This window comes from Passer domesticus, chromosome Z (genome assembly GCF_036417665.1).
Source record: "Passer domesticus isolate bPasDom1 chromosome Z, bPasDom1.hap1, whole genome shotgun sequence".
NCBI classification, from domain to species: domain Eukaryota; kingdom Metazoa; phylum Chordata; class Aves; order Passeriformes; family Passeridae; genus Passer; species Passer domesticus.
Window position 1 is genome coordinate 35,412,153 of NC_087512.1, and position 22,363 is coordinate 35,434,515.

A 22,363-nucleotide genomic window follows, 5' to 3' on the forward strand; every position below is an offset into this window, starting at 1 on the left:
CAAAACACTTTATGTGACATGCTTTTTTAGAGATCAGTAAAAAGGATAGCAGTGGTTCTGGCCTTAATTTTCTGCCTGGGCTGAATACCTTTTTCAGGATGTCCTGAAATCTGAAAGTTTATCATATTACAAACTTTGATTCTGACTTTGTCTTACTCCTGAAGGTCCATTTTGACAAATATTCCTAACTACTCTGTTCATAAGAATAACCTGACTGATTTTGAGAGTTCAGCCATACTAGTAGTGTTCTAGTTACAGGACTTTTAGAGCTTATACAAAATTTTTAATAACATAATTTAGGTTGTTCATTTGAAAGACCATACCTTCTTCATCAAGGCTGGCATAACTTTGTCCTTCAGCAAGAATGCCATGCTTTTCATCCTTCCACTCTTGGCTAACTGCACACACTATTTCTTGTGATGCTGCTTTTAGGGCTGTGATAGAATTACACCGTTTCTTTGAAGGTGAAGTCTTTAAAGCTGCATTACCAAATGAATATAGATGTTGAATTATGTCATCTTATCTCCCTACACATCTTTAACAGCAAACGAAAAAGTAAGCCAAATAGAAAATGTAGGTTTTGAACACAGATGAAGAACATATCCAGAAACCTACTTTACAAAGATTACATTAAAACTGGAGCAAAAGGTATTGTTATTTCATCTGCAAGAGAAGTACTTTTGTCTTTTTCAGTTTCTTACTGCTTATTATAGGACAATAAGTTACTGGCACCAATGATTTAAAAAGTTCCTATGGAGTACCAACCCATGTAATCAGAGACAGAATGATACAGGAAAAAACCCCAGAAAATACAAAAATGGAAAAGACATTTGGAGTACTCTGAGAGGTTATGATCTTTTTTTTGACCTGTTAACTACTTCTATGTAATGATACTGAAGAATTTCCACTTCAGACTCATCTGTCAAACATTTCTTTTTGGAAAAAATAAACACTTTCAAAGTCTTGATGGCCTGCACACTCAGGTATCAGCACCTTTTTTATAAGTCTCAGCAGAGCCTGCCTATTTAAAAAGTATTTAAATCAAACTCTACAACTGATCATTGCCACTACTACTGAACCATGACCCCCATCTGCAGTTTTTCTCCTAAAGGATACCAGCTATTTATTTTAGTGTTTTTCAGCTGCTGGCTGCTGATCTCGATGCATTGGCTGCAAAGTGCATACTTCAGATGCACTATAACACTTCATTGCTTTACTACTGCTTTACTACAAAGTTCAAATTAAACACATCAAGTCACTTGGCTGAAGACTGAAGGAAAGAATCAGCTACATAGTTCCAGGGTATTTTTAAAAAAGAACACAGAAGGCAGTTGCTGAGCTAGCCTCTGCCCAAGGCTAAATCCAGTTATTAAGTTTTTTGTTGTTAATTATGCATGGTTGTTCTGTGCAATAGGGGGAAAAAACAGATTCAGAGCAGGGCTAAAGTCTTTAAACTGAAATGTCTGACTCAAAGCTTAGAAATAATATTCCTGAAGGCAGGAAGTCTCCCAATTTTTTTTTCAAAAATAATAATGCATTTGAACCATTAATCTGTACAAAAGTGCATTAAGAGCCCCATATACAGAGGAAATCAATAAGAGTGGGATACTTAGACAGGTTAATTGCCTGGAAAAATGAGACAGATTAATTAAGATCAGAGAGAAAATTAGGCATGATATACTTTAATTGTACATTATAGGCTTCAAATACAGAACAGGTTGTATCTTGTCCTAGAACAAATCTAGCAGTCAAAATTAGAAAGAATTGGGGAAAAAAGGCACAGATGTTGAGGTAAGATATATGGTGTTTATTTTGTCAAACAAGAGTGTCTAGTAGTAAGGAGCAGACACTTTATTCTTTATCAGTTCAGAGGAGTTCCTTTGAGTATTGTCTCAGACAGCAGAACTCCCACCAGTTCTTTGGCAAAATTATTCTAAGATTTAAAGAGAACTGGGTCTCAGGAGGCTCCTTTCTCTTTTAAGCTGAATTTTGCTTCACATTTTGTCACATTACATCAGTTGCTTCTATTTTCTTATTAACCAATCTTTTCCAAAGGACTTAACTTTGAACACTTTAAATTGTTAATTTATTCTAGTATTTGTAGCAATTTTTGGTTTAAAAATCTTATTTACTTAAATCTTATTTAGTTCTATTGTTTGTTTGTATTTTGTTCTCTCTCTGTCCACACAGAATTGTTTCTTACTCCAGATAACTAATGAAAATGTTAGAGACCAGCATAACACTGGTCATAAAGTATTTGCAAAACACCTTCTAAGAGTTTAACACTCCTCCTGTAGTGTTAAACTGTTAGAGCTGATTGATGATTCCACATTTTGACACTCAAACTCCAAAGCAAATACACTTCCATGAGCAGGATTATGAAACTGCTAACCCAGATCCATTTTAAAGTACAATTTCCTCTACAAACTAGATAATTCTAGCCCATCAGTTAATACTTATTTGTCAAGAACACTGCTTCATAAAAAAACCCTCAACTCAGAAAACACTCTCTCCTACAGGGTAATCAAACCCAGCCATTCTCTTACTAGAAAGAAAAAAAAAAAACAACCAAAGGTGCAGCATCACCTCCATGGGTCTAAAAAATAATCTGGTATTAAGGCAGCAAGTTAGTATGTGGGCACACTATTCAAAACACCTAATCTGTATGTTTTACTGTAAGGTTTTATACCACTTGTGATAATTGTTGGAAAAAAACCTCATTGCTCACAATAATCCAAACAGCTTTTCTCCAAAGAACTGCCTGGACCTCATCAAATCTCAGGCATTCATCTTTGCTTTGCCAGTATATTTATTGGAGACTTTCTTACTGCAGACACACTGAGCACATCTCAGCATTGTCAAAGAATGGCATGTGTTGGAAGCAATATGAAAAATCATCTAGTTCCAAACCCTGCTGAGCCCAGTGGCACCTACCACTAGAGCAGGTTGTTCAGATCCCCACCAAATTGGTCTTGAACACTCCCAGGATGGAGCATCTACCATTCCTCTGGGCAACCTGTTCCAGTGCCTAATCTCCCTCACTTGTAAAGAGCTTCTTCCTAACATCTAACCTAAATCCACCCTTCTTCAGCTTAAAGCCATTCCTTCTTGTCCTGTCATTATATACCCTTTTAAAAAGTCTACCTCCAGCCTTCTTGTAAGTCCTCTTTAGGTACTGCAAGGCTGCTACAAGATTTCCCCATAGACTTCTCTTCTTTAGGATGAACATCCCCAACTTGCCCAGTTTGACTTCATAGGAGAGGGGCTCCATCCCTCTCGTCATGCTGTTGACCTTCCTCTGGACTCTTTTCAACAGCTCCATGTCCTTCCTGTGCTGGGACCAACCTGTGCTGGATGCAGTCCTGCAGCATCTCAGCAGAGCAGAGGGGCAGAATCCCCTTCCTGGCCCTGCTGCCCACGCTGCTTTGGATGCAGCCCAGGACACATTTGGCTTTCTGGGCTGGGAGTGCCCATTGCTGGGTCATGTCCAGCCTCTCACCCACCAGCACCCCCAAGTCCTTCTGGGCAGGGTTGTTCTCCATCTGATCATCCCACAGCCTGTGCTAGTATCTGGGGTTGCCCCAACAGAGATGTAACACTTTGCACTTGACTTTGTTGAACCCGGTCAGGTTCCCATGGGTCCACTTCTCAAGCTTGTCCAGATCTCTTTTGTCCCCCATTACCATCCTTCTCTGCACTTACAATAGTTCAGACTGAATTTCCTTTCACTAGCATGGCCAATTTATAGAGAAATTATCCATCAATTCATTAATATTTATAAGACTCACAAAAAGTTTTATTTTCCTGAAAAGCTGCCATAACATATCATGCATACAGGGAATCACTATTTGGGATTAATTCAAATTTTCCCTTTTTCTTTTAAAGATTCCTTCATTTTACTTAAAATATCTCTATTGTTTCAATATAGTTAGTCTCAGCCTTTTTCTTTCATCTTTCTATCCTGTTCTTTTTCTTATGTAGAATTTCACAAAATACTTATTATGTACATTTCTGCCTTCTTGTTTAAGTATCAGTTTTCCCTCTTTTTCATATGCCTTGACACATAATGGTGTTTGCTGTCCTGATCTGCCAGGTCTTTAACAATGGTTTTCATGGACAGGCTCAGAGTTCACAGGCTTGATTATCTCAAAAATGGTATCATCTTTAGACAACATGCAGAACAACAAAGGCCAGTATGACTTTCTACCAGTGGTAGAAAAGGTAGTGAAAATTAAAGATCTAAACTTTTGATGGAAAAGCCTGCATGAAGGTGTCTCTAAAGTTGTTTTTGTTTTGTTTTGGTGGTTTTTTTTTTTTTTTTGTTGGTTTTTTTTTTGTTGTTTTTTTTTGTTGTTTTTTTTTAAATTAGTAAGACACTAAATTAATTTCCCTGATTTGAGTCAGTTTTGCCTGGGATAGTAATCGGTGAGTGATCTTTCCGTGTCCTTATTTGAACCCACCCACCTTTTGTTATAACTTTCCCTTCATCTAGTTGAAGAGGGGGAGTGATAGAGTGTCTAGGTGGCCACCTGAAGCCCACTTTAGACAGCCCTGATGTGACAAAAATACATAGTACATAATTCTCTGTAATTTTACTAATGGAATAAAATCCCACTTGTCAGAAATTTAGTTTCTTGACTGGAGCTACAAAAGTGCTATATGATGTTGAAGGCAGGCTTGTTTTATTGCCAAGACAGGAGCATTGTAAGGTTATGATTATAAAAACATCTAAAAGAGTAGAAGTCACTACTCTCTTACCTTGAACTTTTTTGAAAACTCTTGCATTCATAAACTTTAAAAATCTGTCTGCATAAAAACTTGGTCGATGAACTGAAACAGTATCCTACAAGATTAAAAAAGATCTCAGTCACATTTTCCACAAGTAAGGTGTCAGGAAAAAGCTGGACACCTCAGGAGAACTATATTATGCATTTCAGGCATAGTCAAAAATAGTGAATCATTACCATTTATGAGTTATGAATTATACAGCTATATTGTGCAAAATCTTCCAAGCATTTGAAAGTATTTTTTTCAAATTATGTATATTTTTCAGTTCTAGATTCATCAGTGTTCTGCTAGGTGGCTAGACTTGTGTAAGTTATAAGGACAAACTAATATTATTAGTTGTTTTTTGAAAGCTCAACAAATAAAACCAGAGCATGTATTGGGAAGATTTCAGCAGGAGCTCAAACCACATGGTGAGGTTAGACTACAAATGTACCAGAACAAATTTTTTCCTGGTCAACATGAGCTGGTCCACCAGCTAAAATATCAGCAGTTTAAAAATTAATAAAATCCACTTACCCCATCATAAACAAGAGCTTTCCAAGAATGTTCCAGCTTCTTCATTAACCTAAGTATGTAAAAAACTAAGTCAGAACTGCTTTATAAAGCTTCCACTTTTATAAGTAATTTCAGAATATTTTGCTCAGTGAAAATTCATTGAAAGTTGAAGTTCAACTTACCTGTATGACTGGAGAATATCAATAATACCCATAAATAAAAGCAGCTTTTCACCTTTATGGCTTTTTGCTGGAATACCTCCCATTCTAAGAGAAACAAGAGAATATTTTTAAAACATCTCTGATCACCAGTTACCAGCTGAGCTGTACCCACTTGTAAACCCAAAGGAATAGACAATATTCAAGTCAGATGTCAGAATGCAAAGTCAGTCAAATTTAAGTCACCTGGCATGCAATAGATTTTAAACAGAAAATTTGAAGTATCTGGGATTCGGTGGTAAATATACATCATTAAAAAAAGATTTAAGACACATTTTAGACAGAACTGGAAATATTCAGATGATCTGAAAAGAGGAAGAAAGTATACATCAGTTTATTGCTAAGGAAAATAAGTAACTTTAGATAAAGAAGAATTTTCTCACTTTAGTGATCACAGGTAACAAATCACAGAGAGTCTGCATATTAATCAAATTCTAAAAAGGTAGTTTCATATATTTTTCACTAAAAATTATGCATTACTGTGCTTTTCCAAAACTTCTTTACAAACAGATAAATGACAGATAAAGCAACAGTATCAAACTGAGATTCCTGACTGCATGGGCCTCCAGTTGGTCCCGGATCCGTACTCAGCCATGAACAGTCACTCTAAAACCCTCTCTTCCTACTCCAACACCTAGAAAAATGGTCCATTTTAGAACCTCAGCATTGTTTTTTGCTCCACTAGCCATTCTGTCAATATGAAAGAGACAGTGCAAGGAGCAAGGAAGGACTACACTTGACAGGATCTGAGTAGATCTATATTAGCTCAAGTGGTGTGGGAGCCCAGCTAGTGCAACACCTCTGCCATCGTACAACAGCACTGGCCATCTTCTTTGTGAATGTGAGTGAGCTGTAAAAACCAAGTGAAATAAAGCTCTGTCTAATTATAGTCCAGAGTTCTCAGTTTCTGGAAACTCTCTGTGAATGCTGAATAATTCTCATAATTAAATAATAAAAATTTGAAATAATTATTATTATTTCTCAAATTATGAAAAATCATAGTTCTCTCACTCGTTTGCTGTAGCCTTAAGCACAGATTTCTATATCATTAGTTGTATTTACCTACACAAATAGTTGTATTTACGTACACAGCTCCCTTGAGAACCAGGAGAAAAGTAAATCCTTAACTTTAGATTAAATCCTCATCAAAATAAAGGATTGATTATATGCAATGCTGAATGGTGACAGTAATACTCTTATAGCACTTAATATATTATGAAGGAAACAACAGAATAATGATTGTTTATAAATTCAAATTTCTATTAAAGTTTTTGCTAGGCAGAAAAATAGGAGAAAAACATTAGTTCTTAATCTCAGGACATATAATATATGACTGCACTTCAGTGGTTGATGATATCATTCTATGTACATTGAGTATACTACTTCAAGATGAAAACAACCCCTCTAGGAATATCCATTTCAATGTTAATTTATTGTTTTTGCTTTGGTCTCACCAGGCTGCTTTCAGTTAAAATTAGATTGTAGCTGGGACTCCTGTAACAGTTGTCTGATAGCATCTCGTATGCATGTGTGCATACGTAAGTCACTCTGAACTATCACGTATTTAAAGACTATCAATCTACTGACCAACATAATTTCATGCTCTGTGGCAAATCTTGATGGTGCAGCTTTTGGGGAAAAAAAAAAAGAAGGCTCAATCTCTCAATTCCTGGCATGCAATGTACTCATGGAAGTTTTGCCTGTTAATACTTTTAAAAGCAATGTTAAGAGCAGGTTACAGCACTTACGTGTTAGTTTTCTCTGTGGTGACAGAGTCTCCAGACTTCCCAGGGCCCTGTATAGACTCCATGGCTGTGGAATAGAGAACTTTCTGCCCTCCATGGCGTTTAGCGTCTGATGCACTCTGGGAACACTCTCCTTCTCTTTCCTTCATGTTATTGTTCAATATGTGGATCCCCAGAAGCAGACTGTAATCCATGATCTTAAAACTTTCTAGAACCTACCAAAGGAGGAATGACTATACTGAGACCACAAAAAAATTACACAGCAGCATTTTGCAAACCTGAGTGAAAACAGGCTATCAAGGCACAAGCTTCTCTTATCAGGAAGTGTGTGAAATTACAGTTACACAAAAACCTTTTACTGTCCACACAAGTGAAGTACTCTAATTAGCTGAATGCTCTTGTAAAAAGTGAGAAAGAAAGATGCATAGCTGAAATGTAACGTGATGTTATTTTGTAGTCAAGGAAGATAATTCCAGGCAGCACCTTCTTCTTTATAGCAAATAATCAATTAATGGTTCCATCATATACTTATGAACAACACATTTAAAAAATTATCTCTAATGCACATTCCAGACCTCCCTGAGCATTTTTGCCTGTACTCCTCTCTTATCTCCCCTCCACCTCCTGTTTTTAACAGAGACCATACCCTTGGAGAACTTTCAAATGTCAACAACAGTATTTGCTGCCACCCTCTTCTTAGCATCTAATGGGTTTGGAGTACAAAGTCATGCACTTTTCTACTAGCTAAATAGAGCCTATCTAAACTCAAAAGTCAGGTTTTACTTCTGAAGCATGACTTAACCAACCATCCTTCTCTTCTAGTTCTACCAACCATTTCTGTCTCTGGCAGCATGTCTTCTCTCGCACACAAATAGTTTCATTTGTTTTTAGTCAGCTACACCATTATGAAGTCTAGCATGCTGTCATTGAAAGCATGAAAGCTCAAGTCAATACCCAAACATGAACTAAAGCAAGCTTTGATCACATCTAGTAATACAACCAAACTGTTCACAGCAACTGTGTTTAATGTCTTAGACGACACTGCTAAGTGGAGGGAGAAACACCAGTAACAGCCAGGAGGGATATGCTGTGCCACTCACCTCTCCTTCACCTCACGCAGCTCAGCAGTGATTCATGATATGTTTTGGCATATAATGCCTGAGATAATGGTGTAATTTTTGTCACAGAATCAAGAGGCAATAGTACATCTTTTTACATGAACAAGAAAAAAAGTGATTTTACAGAGATGAGAGTAGATTCTAGGTATGTAATTTTGATGAAGATTATGCAAGCATAAGGATTTTTGGTTAAGCAGAAACATCCCTTCTCTTAATGAAAAAAAAAGCAATTTCAGTACTTGCATAGGTTTGAAAACTATATGGCAGTAAAACAGTAATTTAGTATGGAACTGTATGTCTAATCATAAGGTTTTTATACCATTTACCCAAATTGTTGGAAAAATACTCATTGCTCAGCTAACCAGAGCAGTAATGAAACAAAGCATAAACATAGAAAGGCACAAAATCAGATCTGATTTTCAGTCTCAAAGAATGACTTTAAGACACCATGGGTTTGCTCTTGTGCAGAGGGATCCTACTCAGTGATGCCTTAGTTCAAATGGAACCAGAAAAAGGCTGCTAATACATGGCCTTAGTAGTCCACAGCATCTTCTGATGACAGAACTGACAAAGGATTTCATACACAACAAAAGCTGTATTCGAACCACAAGATTCTGGAATTTTGTTGTGCATTGTGTGGACATGTTGGTGGTTTGCAATCATAAATTGCAAAAATAGCAAGGGTAATATGTACAGAGGCACTTGGTGCCAAAAACGACTAAAATTGTATTTACTGCTTACTTATTGCTACCCTTTATTCAGACTTTCTCAGAAAGAAATTACAACATCATGTATTCATTAAAAATATGTAATCAATGAATGTTTGCCATCAAATGCTGAAACTAAATTCAGGATAGGCTAAAAAAGAACACCTTAATAATATAGTAAGCAACACTGTTCATGCAAAACCAAAACAGGAGCTAGTCAGGCTTGGGAAAAGCATTGCCACATTTATTTTACAGTTATAAATTACTGTTGACAGTTCTATCTTCAACATATTCTCTACTGCATTTTGAATTAGGTCACATTAGACACATGATTCTACTGCACTAATTACATAAGCTACATCTATGATTGGATGTAGTCTCATGGGAGGCTGTGCTGTGGTGTGCTGCTCCTTCTTCCACAGGGACCTCTTGTGTGATAAAATTAACCCTTCTGACTTACATCAATTCATTACTGCCACTTAAACCCATACTACTTGTACAGTACAACAGACCATGACTTGACAATTTATAATTTTGGAGTAGGATTACCAAAAAACATCATAAAACCAAATTTCGTTATTACAGTTTGTTAACAGACTGAAACACCTTAATCCAATAATTAAGTTAATCCAGTGGATTAACTGCAGTACAAATTTTTATAAACAGCACACAGCATAAGAACCCTTGTCCCCCAAACACTCTGTTCATGGTCCTACTCAGAGGTGGCATTACACTGTCCACAAAGTGTCTTCAGGATATCATGATGTGATCTGGCCCTGTCTGCCTACAACTTTGATGTACAGTTCTGATTACTTCCCCTTAGAAACGTGATAACCAAACCAACCACTCCTTATGCAAATTAACCTTTGTGACCATATCTAAGCATGTTTCACTCCCCATTTGTTTCTAATCAAACTTCTGGCAAGAAATAACTAACCAGAATAATAAGGAAGAATCTCATAAATCAGCACTCCACAAAACTTTGTGTCAAACTCCTCAGTCTGTATTAAAACAGTAAATCAGTTGGATTTACAGCTGAATATATCTGAGGTGTTCTCACATATATATCTTCATTAATATTTAAAATACCAAATTGTGACAATTTTAAAATATGTAACATTTTGCATACACAGTTGTACCAAATAATCTGTTTCAACAAGGACAAGTTATGCAGAACATCAAGAGATTTCTTTTCCTGCACTGAGGTTTGTTTGCAGATACTTTTGATGATTTTAGGACTGCTTTTGAGATGCAGCAGCAAGTTTTTGCTCAAAGGCACCAAAATGATACCTAATCTAACAAAAAAAAAAAAAAAAACAAACCAAAAACCTAAAATAAATTAAAATATTTCATGGCTATATTCATAGCAAAAGGAGAAAGCCCTGCAAAACACCTGGCTCCATCCATGTGAGATCACTAGAAATCAACATAAACTCCTAGAAAAAACACTGCTTATGTAGGTAAAGAAAGGAAAACCCTGATCTTTGCTCATGTAACCATTCTGACATGCACCTTGCTAGCAAAATGGCACTGTGGGGTTTCAGCAAGAATGGTGCTAATCATGCTGTGTACTAACTAGTGGTGTATTTGATAATGACAAGTAAACCTTCAGTTAATTAACTTAACATTAAATTGTTCATCTTGGTAATATTTATGTGTTAATTCACTAACTACACAGATTCTGTCAATGCAGTGTCGTCACTTGGTCACCAAGTACTGCTGTCAAGGCTGACTTCAGCTGCTCTGAAAACTTCCAGATGGCAAGTGACATTCACCGCTTTCAGCCTTAAGCACTATTTTGTTTCATACCACACAAAAACCCACAGTAAAATGGCATCACAAAATATGTTGTTTCAGAACATGAAAAATTGACTCTCTGAATCACATTTTCTTTTCTCAGAGCTAATCAGATGTTAAACTATTCTGTGAATCATCTTAGACATGGTTACACTCCACTATCTCAGCCAGGGACTAACAGAGCAAAACAAGTATTTCTGCCATGAAATGTCATTTTTATTTTATATGCAGCCAGCCCAAACTACACACTATCTGACAGAGAAATCTGCATTTACATTTGCTATCTATGCAAAACAACATGCAAAAAAGTTATCAGATCATTTTCATAAAAGGGTCAAGAAAAATACAACTCAAAACAAAAAAAAGGAGAAGATTATTTAATGAAAGTACTAAATGGATAACCATGGCAGGAAGTATTTCCTCTCCTACAAGCATTTTGGAAAAGTGACATAGGAATTAACACAGTAGAAAGAAGACTGATTTTACAACATATCAATAATTACTATTCAACATAATGAAATATATGAATATATATTAATATATTTCATATATATTAATATATTTCATATATATTATATATGAAATAAACCCAAATTAAAGGACTGTCTCACAAAATAAGCATGTCTTAGGAAAAAGTTCACAAATGTCAATGCCTAAAAATGGGTCTGGTTCAGAAAAAATTTCTCCCAAGAAAATGAATCATCACATTCCCACCAAAGCATATGTGGAATCACTTCCCATTTCAACAGAATTCTCAAAATATATTGTTAACTAACACTCCAAAACTAACAATCTGGATTCTGATTTTAAGAGTAGAATTAATGAGAAATTGCTAATGTCAACTGTTACTACAGAAGTGATAATATATAAAGATACAAGAGGTCTACAGCATCATGCTATGGTCATTTCCCTCAAATTACCATTTCTGACAGAGGCCCTTCACCTAAGATTAGTATGCTCTCCATCTCCCTGTCACATCATGCCGTCTTTTATTTCTGTCCTATGCTGCAGTTTAATATTTCATTAAGTTTTGCCAACACTACTGTTTGTAAGGATATGCTTTACAATGGGTCACTGAAATTATTTGGCCTAAAGAATTATCTGTGAAGATCCTTTGAGACAGAAAAAACGCAAAAAACTGCCAAACACATGCTACTAAGAGATTTGAAAAATTCTGTGGATAAATTTGGTCATACAAGGTCTGCATCGCATTTGCTACAGCACAAAACAGATGTGCAATCACACCATAAAACTTTTGTTGAAACTGGCTAAAACAGCAGTGATAAAAACAATACCCAAGTCTCAAACTTAGGAGATACGACCCTCTTTAAATTTCCTTGTCTTCACAGGTTTCTTCGTTAGTCACTTTTGAAATGTAACTTCCTCAGAAAAGTCCAGTGTTCTTTGCAATAAAGTTAAAATGCAGACTCTCAAAAACCATTCATTTCTCAATAGTAAAAACACCTTCAAATTATTTTTTTGTTCTTAAAAACTATATGACCACAATTTGATTAATTTTTACAGCTTCTCCAAAAAGACAAAGATGGGATGGCTATAGAAAGTCTCAGCAACAGTCTGGAATTTGAAAGCTAGTTCAAATTTTCAATTGTGTACACTGTATATATGATAAATTCATGAATGTTCTGTCTTTAGGAACATTGTAATATTACACTCCTTGGTTCAGTTAAGGTGCAAATACTGCAAAATGAACTGTGAGCCAATTTTTCAGACCCTGTCTCCTCAAGTGTGAACAAAACAAGCAGGGGATGCAGGAGCTGAACAATGCTATCAATCTGTACTTTTCCAGCATGGATAATCTGGAGACACCAGTGCCTTTTTTTTAAAAAAAAAAAAAAAAAAAAATCCCATGAGGGATCACCACAAACAACTCAGCTCCATTCTCTAGTTGGGCAGGTCATGCGTCTCCTCACCAGCACTGCCAGGAGGTGTGAAAGGCCAGAACTACTCCAGCAGTGGTCTGCCATCATAGTACTGGATTCCCTGGGGAAGGAGCTCTGTGTCAGTTGTCGACATGGTCTGTGTTGGCTGAGCAGATGTATCAGGAGGCCAATTCAACTAAGCAAGGAAGCCACAGTACAGCTTGAATGTGAAAAGCCAGCATACAAGACAGGTGAGGATAGACAGGCCAAAAAGGAGGAAAAGAGAAACATTGTCTGGGCATCTAGGGATGGCAGCGGTGATCAAGGAAGCCAAAGATCAGCTAGAGTTGAGACTAGCAAGGAATGTCAAGACACAGAAAAGCTGACCAAGGAAAACATGAGTCCATTGGTGAATAGGGCAGGAGATTCAGTGGCAGCAGTCACAGACCTTAGCAAGTCCCCACCACCACTATCTTTCATTACCAGGAAATTCTGCCAGGCCTCTGATCTTAGCGATGGATTTTAAGGAGGAGAGGGGCTAGCAGCCAAGGATGTTTATATTTAAGAAGTAGGAGAAAAGTCCATTGCTTCCTGATTCTGATTGCAAATATGAGCAATGGAAACACAATCCAAATTTGAGCAACACAGAAGAGAATTTCTTAGTCCCGAAATACTGGAAAGATTAAAAATTTCCTTTCTTAAATGAATTCTTAAATTAAAGTGCCTACACTAACTTCTTCACTTTGAAGTAGCAGTAAAAAGAGATGACAAGTTTTTAAGTCCTAATAAGCTGGTCAGTTACCATTATTACCCATCCAAATATCTCATGGGCAGACAAAAGCAGAGGCAACACTGATGTCCTTTTCACAGAATGGATGGAATATTTCTGGTCTTTTTAAAGGCAGAAATAAAAGGCAGGAAGTCAGATCCAATCTTATTGGCTGAGCAAATTCAGTGATATGAAAGATAACAGTGTCTGTCCCCTCTGTTTTACAACACAGAGTAAGACTTGTTTGAGTAGAAAAAAAAGGCAGTTAATTTTTCATATACATATAACTTTCAGTGTGCTTATATGCATATATCTACAGATACACACAGACAATATATTGTGTATATGTATTTATGTAAATACAGTTTATTTATGTAAATACACTGATTACTATAGGATAATTTTCTTCTTTACTTTTAATACTTTTAAAATTTATCTGGGCCTTTAAGAACTCTAGACTAACTTTAGAGTTCTTAAATTAAGAAGGAAAAGGATTATATTAGCACTCAAATAACATGCAGCAGGAATTTTCCCAGACTTCTAAAGAATCATTAAGAGTTCCTTTATATGTAACAATTAAATGATTGATTCTTGTTTTTACTTTTCAGTCCAGTTCCATCTTTTAGATACCCTCTATTATTTCCAATACAATAGATTTCCCCAAGTTCTGGCTGGTTAAGTAACCTTGGACAAGTGGGGGATACACAGAAAAGCATCCAGATCCCCAGATGTGACATACTGATGCATTCTCTGTCATCACACATGGTAGGAGCTTAGGAAATACTCACTGCAACAGGCTACAGAGACAACAATGTGTCGTGTTAGATAAATGTCTCATGCTGAATACACAGCTGAACATTAGGTCACGCAGCTTTACAAACCAATCACAAGGCATTGCACACTTCTGTGATAAACAAAAAATTCTATTCATGTGCAAAAACAATGCTTTCCATCTTGTACCACAGGTGGCAGTAAACAACAAACTCTGATATTCAGGGTGTCTCTTCTATGTAGTGAGTTCAGACTTTTACTTTATTACTAGGAAATTCTTATGATTTCCCTCAGACAAAGCAATTTTTTTTCCCCAAAACCCCCATGAATCCTGGGAAGTTCTGAGAGATCTGGAGTCTCTCTTTTCCTACGTTACATTTTCTTACCCATGCTACAGGGAAAAAAGCCCCTATTTTACAGCAATTCTCTCTGTCCATAATAGGAACTGATTCCATTCACCAAGGTCCTCTCAAAGAGCAATGATAGGTTTCCCTCTTCTGCCTTGAAAATATTTTGTGGACAGCTTTGGTGTGGGCTTTTCAGCTGAGGAAGAAATTGCCTCACTCAAGAAGTAAGACTGCTGCCATTAGGCCTGCCTTCCCATTCCTAAGTAATCAAGAGACGTATTCACAGCAGCTCTACATACAGTTTAACATACACAATAAAGTTCCACCGGGCTAATTATGCCTCAAGAAAAAAATAATTAAAATCTCCAAATTAATGGAAATCGTCATCACCATCTACTGTATTAATCTGTATTGCCACAGATGGATCAGTGTAATCCTGGATGTACATAGAAATAGAGGGTTAGCCCTGGAACTTAAGAGTTGTGCTAGATGATGAACTTAATGAATCAGCAATGTGCCCTGGTGGCCAGAATGTCCATCTGTATCCTGGGGTACACTCAGCACAGTACAGCTGCCTGGTTTGAGAAAGGTGATTGTCCCACTGCACTCAGCATTGGAGCTGCCACACATCAAGAACTGTGTGCAGTTTTTCCACAGTGTAAGAATAAAATATAAGAAAGTGTCCAAAGGAAGGCAACAAAGATGGTGAAAGGACTACAGGGCATGATTTGTGGGGAGCAGAGAAGGATGGATAGAAGGTTTGAGGGTGACAGAAAAGGTAGTGCTGATCTCTGGTGCCTGGTGATAGGATGCAAGGGAACAGCTTAAAGCTGCATTGGGAAAGTTCAGAGTGGATAGAAGAAAAAGTTCTTCAGTGGTGGTTTAGCACTCAAACCAGTTCCACAGTGATGGAAGTGCTCATGGTCTCCAGTCTGTTGATGTTCAAAAAGTATATGGATATTCTATCTATGACTATGATCTCAGATCACAACAGCTTAACTAAAATACAGGCTTCACCAGTGCTCTGACAGCTATAGTTATCCCTCCTTAAATAGCATGGCAAACAAATGGAGGTTAAGTAATCTGTACTGCGTAAATTTAGAGCAGAGGTGAACACAGAAGTTTAAATATATACTCACTCGACAATCCCGCTGTAGTGTTTTCATTAGTGCACTGTGTGTTTCAGAGTCAAAATACAACCCTTCATGCATATCTTGCAGGAAATCCAGGTCTTTGAATGTAGGGTTGGACTTCTCCCTCTCTTTTCTTGATGCTCTGCGTTTGTAAGTGGAGCCTTTCAAGTCGTATGTGAAATGCATTTTCAAGGCTCGTGGCAAAACATTGTTCATGACAACAATTCTAATATTAATGCCTCCTGACTGAACACAGTACAGCCCATAAAATTTGGGAAGAAGAGTCCTTGGATTCTGGTTCAGATTCTAGAAAAAAAAGAGATATTTTTAAATATGTCTATTTTCAATGAACTTCCATGCTTAAGAAAGGGTTTTCTTTAACAGCAAAATACATTAACAAACATGAAGAAAATTATGAATGTTTTCCTATTCAGCACAGTTTCTTCAACCAGTTGATTATCTTTGTGGGTTTCTATTCCAGAAAGCTAGCATAGACCTGCCTTTTTGCCAGGAACTTATAAAGGCCAAAAGCAGAGCAGTAACTACATTTATGCCAGGTTTCCCTTTCTCACAGAAAAGAACAGACTAGGTCAAACCTAAAAGCATCCCAAAGACTTAATTTTTTTTTTTCTGACCTGAACAACCTTTGTGTTTTACTTGCTGGAAGGAGTCTGAGTTAAATGCAGTTCTCATTATCTTGACTTGGATTCTGAAATACAGAATCCCTCTCTCCATGAGGCTTCACACACTCAGAGTTAGTGCCAAATGACTAAGTTATTTCCAAAGGCGTGTGAGGTCATAATAGAACCACAACTGACCATCAGAACAGAAAAGTGTGAAATAATCCATATTCCAGAACAGGCAAAATAAATTAGGTAAGAGAGGATAACAGAAGTGAGAGAGAAAATCCTTCTTCTGAATACAACTGCTCTCAGTCTTCGGCACGAAAAAGAAAGAAGGGGAGAAACTACTTCAGGTCTTAGACAATTAATAATTTACAACTTACAACTATCATAAGAAAGAAATACCACAGAAATAATCACAACAATTGGAGTTTTCTATTTTGGAAGCAATTGCATAGCAGTGAGAATAAAGTTCCCAGAAATAACACAAACTGGCCTTATATGTACTTGTAATAACTCAAACTTGTGCTGAGTGGATCATCATGATTAGGAACAACAAAACCTGCCACCATTGTCCTTATTGATGTGTCAATACACATATTTTTTTCTTATGCATACAGTGAATCCATGTTACTTTAGTGCAATAATGACAACATTCCTTATTTTTAGTATAAGTGAGAGGGTAATTTTTCAAGTATTTACATCAGGAAACAAAGCAAGAAAACAAAGTCAGTCATAGGTTTAATAATAGAAAGTCCCACATACAACCCAGAAGAATGTCTGTTTGTGCGTATGAGTGGCTTTTGTTACAAAAAAAAAAATTTAAATTCTACTTACTTTTTAATCAATGGTTTTCCCTTCAGATGACACACAAACGCCAATACAATGGACTTAGAATTAGCCCTCAAAAAGCTCAATTTAAAAATTAAGTTTTGAACAAATGACATGGATAAAAATATCCCTTACATCATTGCTTTAATACAGGAGAAATGGAAATCAGAAGTAGTTGGAAACAAAAGGGAAACTGACCGGTCTAGTTTCTTTGTCCACTCTGAGTGAAATGCAGAGGGTAGACAAACACAAAATGGAGAAAAAAAACTGAATTAGAAATTTAGAAACCTTATTTTGTTATTAGCTTATTAGAAGCAAAGTTTGGTATCAAATTAGATTATGACATTCAGCTTCATCTTGAATGCTAAAAGAACACCAATTCTTGTCTTAAATATATTCTTGGTTTCTATCTATTCTTTCTGTTGGGTTTGTAGGGCATGAAGTAGAAAGGCATGTAAAAATGTAAAAAATATTACAAAAAATACAGATTAACCCAGAGGAATATTTCAAGACAAATGAAACTGAATCTTCAGAAGTGACATGAAACAGGAGAAATAGAAGTAAAATAAAGTCTTCACTTACTTACCATATAATAACCTGGCAAGAGCTTCTGAAGAAACTCAGCTTCTTTGTGTTGAACTGTTTTGATGATGAATTCGTCACCACTAGTTACAAAAAATAAAGACCCACTGGCACCTGGGTTGGATAATTCAATTAAAGGTTCACTGCAGATTGAGTACTGGAAGAGACAAAAATTGCTTTTCACTGCCAATGCGTGCATTACCCAAACACAAGTTTAATATGAAGAACTGCAGTTCAAGTAGTCACAAGAGAATCATGTAGCAGCACTGCTGCTGCTGGCTGAGGTTTGCAAGGCCACTGCCCAGGCCTGCTGCACAACCATGGAGCAGCAGCTGGCAGCTGAGCATGTAATTCCTCTTCATGTTCCAAAGTAACAGGTTCCTTTGGAGTGAAGCCAGTGGTTGATGTGGAAGGAGTTGATCTCCATGCTGTCAGCATAACAAATTCTGAGTCAAAAGCTTTGAGAAGACATTTTCACTGGAACTGTTTGCTTTTTACATCAATTTTTTTTAAGAAAGGTACAAGACGGTAGAAAAATAAACTGAGAGTAGAGGTTTCTCATTATAGACAAATAGGCAAATCCTATTCTGTGCAACTGGGATTGAAACTATTACTGATAAACTTGGTATAGCTATAGCTACTAATTTTAGTATAGTTACTGATTTTTTAAATCTTTTACTAGTTTTATGATTGAAAACCACTTGAAACAGAAAAAACCCCAATACCAGTAAACAATAAAAAGTGGAATTTGAAAGACCATTACATTGTATATATAGATAGTCTTCCTTTTCCACAGGACACAATAAGAATTACAATCACATTAAGGAGGAAAAAGACACCAAAGACTATGCCTTATTACTAGAACCATACTTTTACATAGAGTAATGTACATTTATTAACTGTCCGCTATTCCAAACTTCATTCAAATTATATCGAGAGTTGACATTCAGCTGAAAACCATAGAAAAATCTATCTATATTAAACTTGAAAGCAATGATACCAGAAAATCTAATAAATATGTTCTTTTATGAGTACTTGAACTAAAGAAGCATGTTTCCTATAGGGTTATGACATTGCCTTAATGCATCTTCTTATCCTAGCTCCAGCTAAGGCTAATAATTTTTAAGAGAATTTTGCATGATATATAAATATTTCTTCTCCCTGCTTATACTCAATTCAAATTAATAGAAAATTAATTCTATAGTTGCAATTATCTACAGACAGAATGGCCATACCAATCTGTAACACTACAAAACTTTAGACCAAAACAGCAGTTGTACTGCATCAATTGCATTTTTCTTGCCAAATATTTAAATCTTAATGAGTAACTGTGACAGTGATAAACATTTGAATGCAATTATCCTAAACATTAAAGCTCAGTAGAACAGTATAAAATAAGCACAAGACATTGACCTACACTCTGCATTGGTCATTTTCCAGTGGTATGCATTTCTATTAAAAAATCCACCCACCAAATGCTGCTATACAAAGGGCCCAGCTAGTTTTGACTGGACACCTCTGAAAGGCAGATCAAAACCAAAAGGTAAGAAAATCCCAAGAGCGTAACAAATGAGTATTTATGATCAAGAAGTTTCCCTGCAAAATGACAGTGCTCCGTGAGGTTTACAGTGCTAATTTAATTCTAACAGCTGTTCAAATGTATTTACACTTGTTATCCTGTCTGACTCCTACAGTGTGTTACTGCTCATCCTCCTTGGAAAAGGTGAAGCTTTAAATCTTGAGCTTTGTCACTTCAAATTAACAGTGTAAACCCACATATGCTTGCTGCTATTTCTGCTCTTTTTATTTTACTTCACATACCCTTCAGCAACAGCTGGACAATCATTTACTACTTATTACATACCACTTGTGTTTTTTCCTGTGCCAAGAGAAAAAAGAATCTGCAACAAATTGTCTTTACTAGTATCCTCCCTCAGGAAATAATCTTTTTGTACTTAAAATGACTATGACAAATCTTATTCACAGCGTGCAGTCTTTGTATAAACTTCAACTTCTGCTACTGCAAAAGCTTCCTTAGGTGGAAAAGAAGTTGCAGGTGATAATAACTTTGCTCTAGGAAGCACAGTCCTTTTAGCAGCAACACAGCCCACATACTTCAGCTTTTACAAAGACCATAAAAAGAGATAAGATAAATAGCACATTACATAATGACACAACTGTCACCAATGATGTCCTTGTCTCCAAGCTGAAGAGGCATAGATTTGATGGACGGATAACTCAGAGGATAAGGAACTGGTCATACTCTAAGAGTTGTGGTCAATGGAAGAAAGAAATTCTTCACTCTAAGGATGGTGAGATGCTGGAATGTGTGGTCTAGAGAAGTTGTGGAAGCCCCATCTCTAGAAGTGTTCGATACCAGGCTGGATGGTGCTTTGAGCAACCTAATGAAGGGGAAGATGTCCCTGCACATGGCAGTGAAGTTGGAAATAAATAATGTTTGAGCCCTTTCCAATTGAAACCATTCTGTGACTCTATGATTTATAAAATTCCCAAACAACTTTATTTCTTTGCTACTACCATTTACAATTCAAATTAATTATCTTTTTTTCATATATAACTATGGTAATGAGGACTACTAACACAAAATCCACATATAGCACTAAAGAATTAAAATAAGACACTCACATTAAACCTAAATAAAACCAAAACCAGCTAAGTTTTTCTTTCAGGCTTATTGTTCATCTAGGAAGAAAACCCCATTATAGCACACTTGAACACAAAAGAAACAATTTATTTAGTATTAATCAATATATTTATTAATATATTAATATTTCAGAACCATTTAATAAACTTTTATTTTTTATTCACCCAAGCCCTTTCAAATTCTTTTGGTCTTAAAGAAGCTGCTATCAATAATAGAACAAAAGGATTTTAAAGCTCATTCAAAAAATTACATATAAACTTGCTAATTTGTAGCTGGACTCTGATTTCTTGGGTGACCCACCATGAAACAAACTGAACATTGGGCAAACATCTACAAGATGGACAAGCATCTAGAAGACAATCCAGCTCAGCATTCACCCTACCCTTCCAAAAGCAAAACTACAGGAGAAATAAAACAGCGAATACTTGTTCCAGCAGTATACAAAGTGGTTCCACCAAGTAAAGCCTACTTTTACTATGTCAGCAAATTTGTAACTTTTTTCTAGTGTAAACTGAACACTGTGAAAGAATAAATCTTCAATTTATAAAATAGAGCGAACAAGGAAGCATTCTAAAATGTTTTATTTTTAGTCTGTCATCCATGTGCCTCAAAGCTAGACAGGAACATTTGCAGTCTTCACTTTGCAATGACGTGTGTAAGTGACACAAATCACACAGAAGTAGTTAATTAGAACTGAATCAATCGAAGTCACAAAGTACTGATCATAACTTCCCTAGAAAAATTATCTGAATGACATGGATGTTGCTCTCATCAATTAACAAAGCATATATTTTATATGAATAATCTCAAACACAAAGAATTAAAATTTTTGCCACCAATAAAAATATTCACTAGTTATATACCACTCCACACATAAAATTTCTTACTGATTTGGTCACCAAATTGCATTTTTAAGAATCCCTTTCTGCCACAATGAAACAGTATGCTTTATCATAATTTGTAACACAAAGGAAAACTGTAGGATCTTACCAAATAGTCATCAGGCTTGATACCAAAAAGTTCTCTGAAATATCGGAAGGCAAGAGGTGCATATGTCTTAAATCTGAAGTCAGGGTAATGATGAGCAGGGGTAAGATTGCTCCCTTCACTGAAAACAAAAACAAACCAAACCAAATTACTGAGTAATTATTAGCAGCTAGTTTCACCGCCAAGCTGCCTAGCTTTCCCTGCTGAGAAAAGAGCATAAATGCAGATAAACTTCTCTATCATCATTAACCACTAATAGAAAGGTCCGTGAGAGACACTGCCAGCAAACCAGCAAATTCCTTTTTCTCACCTTAAAGGAAATAACTATTTCTATCACCTGTATGCATTTGCATAAAGATCACATTTAAACATGAACAGGACAAAGTCTGCTCTCCAGAAGTCCAAGATTTTGTTGACACCCCTGAGTACTGAGAACTCTTGTGTCATGGTTGCTGTGCTCAAGATGGCTCCAACCACAGTGTTTCCCACGAGACACTCTGTTTGTAAGCAGCAGATCCAGCAGGGTAGCTCCCCGGTAGGCTCATTTCCCAGATGTGTTGAGCAGTTATCTTCACACACTCCAGGAATCTCCTAGACTGCCTCCTCTCTCATGCTGAATTTCCAGCAGACATCTGGCAGGTTAAAATCACCCACAAGGGCTGACAATCATGAAACATCACCGTCACATCACAGAATAGTTCATCCACCTCCTCATCCTGTTTGGGTGGTCTGTAACAGACTCCCACCAGGATATCTGCGTTTTCAGCCTTCCCCCTGATTGTCACCCACAGGCACTCAACCTTCTCATCACTAGCCTTGAGCTCTGTACAGTCAAAACACTTCCTAATGTACAGAGCCATCCCACCACCTCTCCTTCCTTGCCTGTCCCTACTGAAGAGCTTGTAGC

At 36.6% G+C, this 22,363-nt stretch overlaps 1 protein-coding gene across 5 annotated transcripts in view; it reads right to left on the bottom strand.

Annotated features, from left to right (window-relative positions):
* PIP5K1B (phosphatidylinositol-4-phosphate 5-kinase type 1 beta) overlaps positions 1-22,363 on the bottom strand; it is a 97,563-nt gene that overhangs the window by 17,117 nt on the left and 58,083 nt on the right. For all 5 annotated transcript variants that reach the window (XM_064404038.1, XM_064404040.1, XM_064404041.1 and 2 more), the window contains 8 exons: positions 21,460-21,577; positions 17,809-17,961; positions 15,775-16,074; positions 7,250-7,461; positions 5,466-5,549; positions 5,305-5,353; positions 4,759-4,843; positions 324-479 (listed from right to left, as the gene is read on the bottom strand). In XM_064404038.1, the coding sequence (XP_064260108.1) occupies positions 324-479; positions 4,759-4,843; positions 5,305-5,353; positions 5,466-5,549; positions 7,250-7,461; positions 15,775-16,074; positions 17,809-17,961; positions 21,460-21,577 (1,157 nt within the window). The remainder of the gene's footprint in view (positions 1-323; positions 480-4,758; positions 4,844-5,304; positions 5,354-5,465; positions 5,550-7,249; positions 7,462-15,774; positions 16,075-17,808; positions 17,962-21,459; positions 21,578-22,363) is intronic.